This window comes from Musca domestica, unplaced genomic scaffold (genome assembly GCF_030504385.1).
Source record: "Musca domestica strain aabys unplaced genomic scaffold, Musca_domestica.polishedcontigs.V.1.1 49, whole genome shotgun sequence".
Classification (NCBI taxonomy): Eukaryota; Metazoa; Arthropoda; class Insecta; order Diptera; family Muscidae; genus Musca; species Musca domestica.
Window position 1 is genome coordinate 1,931,476 of NW_026712344.1, and position 9,013 is coordinate 1,940,488.

General features: G+C 35.0%; 1 protein-coding gene across 1 annotated transcript in view; it reads left to right on the plus strand.

The window, feature by feature from the left end:
- The window catches only part of LOC131804763 (mucin-5AC), a 342,229-nt gene extending 337,305 nt beyond the window's left edge, over window positions 1–4,924 (plus strand). Inside the window, exon 6 of the mRNA XM_059127927.1 lies at window positions 828–4,924. Within this exon, the coding sequence (XP_058983910.1) occupies window positions 828–2,405 (1,578 nt within the window). The 3' untranslated portion in view covers window positions 2,406–4,924. The remainder of the gene's footprint in view (window positions 1–827) is intronic.
- The last annotated feature ends 4,089 nt before the right edge of the window (window positions 4,925–9,013 follow it).

A 9,013-nucleotide genomic window follows, 5' to 3' on the forward strand; every position in this document is an offset into this window, starting at 1 on the left:
TGTAGCTAAAATTATCAAAATACCGAATATAAAGGAGGTATAATTATTTGAGGGCTATACCAAAACGTGAACCTGCAGAGACAACTTTCTGTCATAGGCTGTAGTATCTATTACGAACTTCAAATACTAAATTTGCAACAATTCCGGTAAATAATGTCACTAAAATCATGAAAATACCCGATATCGGGAGGTAGCTTTATATGGGGGCTATAGGAAGACGTTGACCTGCACAGACAATTTCCTGTCATATGCTGTAGTATCCATTACGAACATCAAATACCAAATTTGAAACAATTCCGCTGAATAATGTCGCTAAAATCATAAAAAGACTGAATATCGGAGGGTACCGTTATATGGGGGCTATACGAAGACGTGGACCTGCACAGACAATTTTCTGTCTTAGCCTATAGTATCTGTTGCGAACTTTAAATACCAAATAGTGAATAGTGTCACTAAAATCATCAAAAGACCGAACATCGGGAGGTACCGTTATATAAGGGCTATACCAAACCGTGAGCCTTCATTGCCCATTTTCAATACCAATCTACTTAATTTCGTTCGGAAGCTAGAGTGATTTCCTCAGACGGACAGACGGAGAGACGGACGGACAGACGGATAGACATCGCTAAATCGACATAGAGTTTTATGTTGATCAAGAATATATATACTTTGTGGGGTCTAAAATGGATATTTCGAGGTGTTACAAACGGAGTATAAAAATTTAAGCACGGAAAAAATATTTTAAATTTATTAAATAATTCTTGCTTTCCCCAAGTTTCCTTTATTAATTACTCAATTTGTTGTCTTTTTCTATTTGCTATTTTCAGGTGAAAATATGGTTTCAAAATCGTCGAACCAAATGGAAACGACAAGATAATGTTACCAACTCGGAGGCAGCTGAGGTTAAGTCCGCCAATTCGGGAAAGATAACAACAACCACAACAAATAGCACAGCCTCATTGACGACTAGCTCGTCTTGCTCGACAGCAACAGTGGCGGGAGCAACAACGACAACAACAACAACACCGGCATTATCCTCCAGCACAACAACAGCAACGACAACCATGGAAAGTAGCAACAACATTTTAGCAAATGGCAAATCAATGCCAACAGCAACATCAAATGGCCCAGTGACCACAAACACTGATGCGATTTTAGCAGCAACAACAACAACAACGGCTACAACAAAGAAAAATGCTCTCATCAATGGGACACGGCATGGCAGTGAGGCAACAGCCAATACCAACGAAGGTAAACGTAGCATTGCAAACGAATTAAGTGCAAAATTCACCGCTAAACAAGCGACAAAAATCAAAAAACAATTGAATGCTCTGCTCGAGAAAACCTCAAAAAATGCTACAGGTCTCACAAAGCATGAGCCAGTGCCCGGTGGCGGCAGTAGTTTACAACATGCATTACAAGCTGCCTCGGGTCAGGTTGCAACAACTGGTGCTGCAACGGCTGTTGGCAAATTAGCAAATACCACTGGAAGTGCAGTAATGGATAACAAGAATGGCCCCAGTCCATCGTCGGCCAATAACAAACAATTGTCCAACAACCATCAGCAGCATCATCATCATCACCAGCGTGAGCGTGGTAGTGGTCATCATCATCATCATCAGCGCCACTATGCCATACCACACCATCATCATGCTATTCCATTAACGGTTGAGCCTGCAGCACCCTTGGAACAGACTGAAAAACTCGAAATCAAACTGGAGGAATCGCCACAACATCGCGAGTTGCAATTAACATTGTTACGTGCCGCCGCTGCCGCCCAACAAGCCGACCAACAGAGTCCACATTATGGCGAAATGGATTTTGAAAGTAAATTGGCCGCATCGAAAATATCAAATGCCAGCAAATTGAATGGGCTGGAAGGTGCCGCAGCGGCTTTGTCCAAAAAGTCTAAAGCAACCAGCAAAAGTGATAGGCATCATGCCAAAGAGTCGGCAGTTAAAGCTGAAATCAAGGAAACAAAGGATGCCACAGTGGCCGCAAAAAAACAAGACCGCAATAGTGTCTCGGGTTCTGCTCACATGAATGGCCAAGGCAAAGATGAAGCTCTACAACATTCATCTAAAATGCCGTATAAACTGGATGGTACTACTGAAGTCATAGGCAAAACAGGTGACGATGATGATGATGATGCTGGGGAACAAATGGATTTGGCCACAAATAAAAATTCCGAGTCAACTTCTTCACCCATGGACATTGATGATAATTTTATTGAGAACAAAAATCGATTGCAGCCTAAAGAAGAGACTCAGCCAACAGAGCCCATCACTGATTCTTTATTCACGTCGCCGCCGCCGTCATCATCATCATCGTCGTCGGCGGCGTCTGCATCCTCCTCTTCGGCCGCAAACGACAATGGCGACGATACGGAAATGCAAGAAATTTAAAATTTAATGAAATCGAAAAAAATCATTTTGAAAAAGATCTTCCAGTCGAAAAGAAAAAAACCAAGCAAAAGAAACAAACAAACAAATTGAGTGCCAAAAATTATTTTCAAATAACCGATCAATCAATCAATCAATCATGCTGCTATAACCTACTTATTATGCATTACTTAGTTTAGCATTAAATAGAACTTTAAGATTTGTGACACACAAAACGAGAGATGTTTTAAATTTGTTATTTAAAAAAAAAAACTATTAAAATTAGTTTATAATTTTGTAAATTTGGTTTGTAATTTTTCAAAATTTCAACAGCTTTTTTCTGAGAAAGTTTAATTTTTTATAAGAAAACTCGTGGCAAGACAATTCCGGTAGACTTACACTGTCTTTACACGGTGGCATTTTTAGCTGGCATTTTTATCAATTCTCTCTTTAAAATTTCTGCGTAAATCTTCGCGCCTTTACACGGTGGCATTTTACGATAATAGTGCTTGGCATTTTTTCTGACATTTTATTTTATTCAGTATTTCGTATAGAGCTAATTGTTTGTAACAGATATTTATAAAGAAGTGATTTAAAATTAAATGTGTGAATCTAAAGAAGGAATGATGGAAAAAGTTATTGAGGTGTTAAATATTGCATTATTAACTTTTATTTTAACTTTCTTTTTTTACTTTTTAATACTTCCAATTAATTTTCATATAATTCACTATACAATTCAGTCACTAAAAACATCACATCACAATAAAAGAAACGCATCAAAAATTAAAATAAAGAAACGATATGAAATGTTAAAATCATAAAAAATTCGGAAGAAGCAAAAAGAGAAATGCAAAGAAAATGTCATGTAACCCTGTGCGGTGGCTTATCGTGCCATTTTTTCTTCTATCCTTGTCTCTCTACACTTTTTACCAACAAAAAAAATGGCATGGTTAAAAAATGTCACCGTGTAAAGGCAGTGTTATTTTCTAAATCTAATATGGCAACCACTTTCTAAAGTACTCGAGTAAATTTATTTTCATACCTGAAATATTTACGTATGACGAGTGTCATATTTTACAAAAATAATTAATAATATATTATTTTCAGCGTTCCTAGGTAAAAAAACCGGTTATATGTTTCATATCTTAGGAAGACGGCTATTTATCTTGTCTTAAGATTAAACTTACAAAACAGAGATTTTAAAACCATAACCTTAAAGAAAATATTCTTGATGCTGTTAGTTCTTGTGAAGTTCTCGAATAACGTTTTAAGTTAGCCTTTGAGGATCAAAAACTCAGAATAACCTAAGAAATATGAAATTCTTCAAATTATCTGTTATATGGTTTCTGTATAAAACCACATCTTTCGCCGGCAATTTTCTGTAATGAAATTAACACCAAAGTCGGGATGTAAATCTTCTACTAGTATAACAGCAAAATAAGGTGCTATATTATCTATTTTCTTACCTGTCCTAGCTGCCGAAAACCACAAGTGGCTATCGTTAGAGCACTCCAACATTTAAATCGGAATGAATCGTTTGCGTCTCGTATCACCGCTCGTTACCGTGATACTGGTAGCGTAGCCCGACGTCAAGGAAGTGAACGGAAGAAAACATCAACATCAGCAAAAATGGTTCGAAAAGTAAAGAAGCGACTTGATCGAAAACCGGGTCACAGTGGCCGAAAAATGGACCGTGAGCTGAACATATCGTAATATTCCATTCGGCAAATATTGAAAAATGAGCTCGGGGTAAAGCCATTGAAATTCCAAAAAGTGCAAGAACTTACACCGCATCAGAAAGAAAATAGACTCAAAAGTTGCTTCGCATGGCCGAAAGTGGTGAACTGCCGAATTTGGTTTTCTCCGATAAGAAAACATTCGTTGTCCAGCAGTTTGTAAACAAGCAAAATGATCGAGTTTACTTGCCAAAGAGGTCAGCTGAAAATGTGCACCTTCGGTTGGCCACCAGAACTCAAGCGCCGACCATGGTGATGGTGTGGGCCTCCATAACAGCCGATGGTCGCTCTCCGCTCGTATTAATCGATTAGAATAAATGCCGAATATTATCTCGAAAATATTCTGGAGGGTGTATTAAAGCCTTGGACACGCAAACATTTTGGCCGCAGACTTTGGACATTCCAACAGGACTCAGCACCAACGCAATCAGCACGCGCCACGCAAGAATGGTTACAAAATGAGGTTGCTCGCTTCAATTCCAGCGCACAATGGCCACCAAAAAAGCGCTTCACCGGGAATGGGGCAAAATACCGCAGAGCAACATTTGGGCAGCGTGTGACGGTTTCAATGGCTGTTTGAATGCCAAAATTCATGCCAAAGGTGACCAATTCGAACAAATCTGAACGTATTCTAAAATTTGATGCTATTTCCGACATTTTTTGCTTTCACTTAATAAAATTAAAAAAAAAATGTAAAAACTTTGGGGTTTGACTTTGTTGCAGGTTTTTTTATCTCACCCTGTAAATCTAAATTTCTTGGCGGCTGTACGCTCATATTCAAGGAATAACTGCAAAATTTAAATATGACAATTTGATATCCATATCAAATAAAAAATATGGATTTAAAAAAAGTATTGTCAATTTTCAAAATAATTTTGTGTGGGTGTATGTTTATATATTTTAGTATTAGAATGCTACCATAGTAGAATCCATTTCAATCTTTTGTGGGTATATATTACATTCTTTAAGAAATGTCATCAGCGAACGAAAACAAACGAAACGATTATCGTACCCCTCTCACGAAGACACAAACTTTTAAATTTTTTTCAATCGTTTTGTACTCCAAACAGAACAAAACCGCAAACATTTCAATGCCAGAAGTACACAAACAATACTATTGCCTTAGTGTACTTCGGCTATGAGTTGTCGAGCTGTATCGTTTGCGAACCAATCGCCGGGAAACGTTTGCTGTGCGAAATGATGACTGGTACATTAATAATTGTTATTCTTAATATTGTTTTGGCACTTTTTTAACATTGTATGATGGTAAAAAAAAATAATAAAAGGGAATAATTTTGACTTTTAATTATTTTGTAAATTATTTGTGTTGAGTTAATATACAGGGAAACGTTTGCAATGAGTATTGTACTGGTTCGTTTCCAATGTTGCGTCATCCATCAGGTTACAAACAGTACAAAATAAGAAACAAGTCCCGTTATCTTAATATTGGTTTTGTTTCGTTTCGTACTTCGAGAAAATACAGAACGAAACGATTGCAAACGTTTCCAATAGTTTATTTTCGTTCGCTGTCTTTATGTTTATCGTAAGCAGAAGATCACTTGAAGAGAAACACAAAATTTCGAGCATACTTTTAGGCGAAAGAAAATACGAAATTTGGAATGATCACTTAAGAAAATTACTAAAATAAATAGTCCAAAGAACAGATTTAAATTCTTAATATAAATTTTGCCAATTTATTTTTATTTTCAATAACACAAATCAACGTGAATATATTTTCATCATCTCTAGAAATTTTGTTTTTTATAGAAATGTGTCACAAATCCTTTTTATTTAGACAGGATATAATGAAATCTAAAAAAACCAAATAAATAGATCTAATATGACCCGCTATAATTTACAATTATTACATTAATCAAAAAAAAAAAAAAAAAAAAAAAATATATATATATATATATATATATATATATATATATATATATATATATATATATATATATATATATAAAAGCTAAATTATTAACTTTAATTGTCTTATTATAAATGTTGATTAAATGTAAATTACGGAAATTGTAAAATAAAAATAAAATTTAATAATTTAACTGTAAGTAACTTATCCATGATGAGGCCATAAGAGAAACTTAAAACAATGAAAATGTTAATTATAAATATAAAATTACTAAATACATATATATTAAAAAGGGTATAAGAAAAAATGCATAACATTTCATGTGATAATTTGAAAATCTTACAAGAATCTTAAAGTATACGATGTTATATACAAAGAAGTAGGGGAAAAAAAAGAAAACCAACAGCAAATGGAAAAACAAATAACAATGGAAAATGTAAATATACTTTTTGTGAAACCAGCTCAATTATATAAAAATAAAACTAAGTTTAAATAACATTTGATTAATTTTAACATTCAAGTCGTTATTGTATGTATATAAATTAAAATTAAATAAAATTACTCTGATTTCAACTCTTTAGTTCATGTTGGAAAAGTAAACAAAACAGCTGTTTTCATCAATTTGGCACAGATTGTGTTAACATTACCATAGGTTCAAGATCCAATTGACTATGGTGTACAGCAGCCATTATGAACATTTTTATTCGATATGCCAAATGTTTTCTAGCTAATTTTTAATCAAGTAAAAACGGACTGTCATATTAAAAAAATAAAAAAGCTGTAAGTTCGGTCGGGCCGATCTTTGAATAGCCTCCACCATTTAGATCGAATTTGGCAATTTTCAAAAACAATAAAATCAGTTAAAAATTCTGTTAAAATCTTAAACATACCGAATGTAGCTGTTATATTAGGGTCTATGCGACGACATGGACATGTATAGGTAACTTTTGTCATAAGCCATTGTAATATTCAAATGCGAAACTTAAAAAATCGGTCAATAATGTAGCTAAATTCATCAAAATACCGAATATCGGGAGGTTCCACTATATAGGGGTTATACGAAGCGGTGGACCTGCACAGACAATTTTCTGTCATAGGCTGTAGTATCCATTATAAACTTCACTAAAATCATCAAAATACCGAATATCGGGAGGTACCATTATATGGGGGCTATACGAAAACGTGGACCTGCACAGACAATTTTCTGTCTTAGGCTGTAGCATCCATTACGAACTTCAAATACCAAATTTGAAACAATTCCGGTGAGTAATGTCGCTAAAACCATAAAAATACCGAATATCGGGAGGTACCATTATATGTGGGCTATACGAAGACGTGGACCGGCACAGACAATTTTTTGTCCTAGGCTGTATCCAGTATCTATTTCGAACTTCAAATACCAAATTTGAAACAATTCCGGTGTATAATGACGCTAAAATGATCAAAATACAGAATGTCGGGAGGGTTATATGGGGGCTATACGAAAACGTGTACACGCACATACAATTTTCTGTCTCAAGCTGTAGTATCGATAACGAACTTCAAATACTAAATTTTAAACAATTCCGGTGAATAATGTCGCTAAAATCATCAAAATACCGAATATCGGGAGGTTCCGTTATATAGGGGTTACACGAAGCGGTGAACCTGCTCAGACAATTTTCTGTCTTAGGCTGTAGTATCCAATACGAACTTCAAATACCAAATTTGAAACAATTCCAGTGAATAATGTCGCTAAAATCATGAAAATACCGAATATCGGGAGGTACCATTATATGTGGGCTGTACCAAAACGTGGACCTATATGACCTATTTTCAATACCTGCAGACATAATATACATTTGAGTAAAATTTTATCAACCTACTTCATTTCGTTCGGAAGCTAGAGTGATTTCCACAGACGGACGGACATCGCTAAATTGACATAGAATTTTATGCTAATCAAGAATATATATGCTTTGTGGGGTCTAAAATGTGTATTTCGAGGTGTTACAAACGGAATGACAAACCATATATACCCTCCATACTATGGTGAAGGGTATAAAAATAAGGAGTGGATATTTTTCTCCCTTGGCCAAAAAATAATAAAAGCTTTATAAGTTTTCTTAAAAAAAGTAAAAACGCCCTTCATTTCGATCGTGTGGCCAAATCGGATGTCCTCAAAGTCCATGGAATTTCCAGAATATTTTTTTCCAGTTACGAAATCCTTCACTAAACTATTCTGTGCGGGGTGTGTTTCTTCCACTTTAGCTGAAGGCTGTGGTCAGCACATTTAAAACCGATGCATGGGGCTTGAAAATGATCCGATAATGAAAAATACTCGTAGATCGAGTCTCCATAAATGAGAACTCAAATAGACGTGTTACAGACAATTCTGTTAAGAATTGTTGATGAAATCATTAAATCAATTGTATGAAATCTTAAAAATACGTCGGATAATTTCAAAATACTTCATAGAGGTAATCTAGCAACTGAAAACACGAAATGTCAAATTAAAGCACATCCGTTTTGAAATTGTGACTGAAACATTAGAAATACCGAAAATCGGGAGGCGCCAAATTTTAGATTTTATAGAATACCTTTTTCGAGAACATAATCTACCCACATAGAAACCGAATAGTTGAATTACAGCTATGTTTGTTGGAAATTGGGTCAAAAAACTAAATATTGAAAGTCAGTATGGCTATGAATCTATCCCTAATAGGGACTAACAAATATTCCCAGAAATAATATCAAAACCTGCGGAAAATTTCAAAGTTTCATCTTTAATTCTTTAAACTCTAGTCTACCCAAAGACTGTGCAAGGAACGGTATATAAATGTTATTTTCTCGCTGGCATAGACTCTAATGCATTCGCGGGTATGTCATAAGGCCAAGACTTGCCGATCACGAATATCCATGAGGAATAAATTCCCAGGAAATAGGTTTTCTCGAAGTAATTTCTTTCGATCATGAATAAATGGATAGGGATTGTAGAATTAAGAAGGTAACGTATATATATACGAGTGAGATAAAAAAAAACTACAACA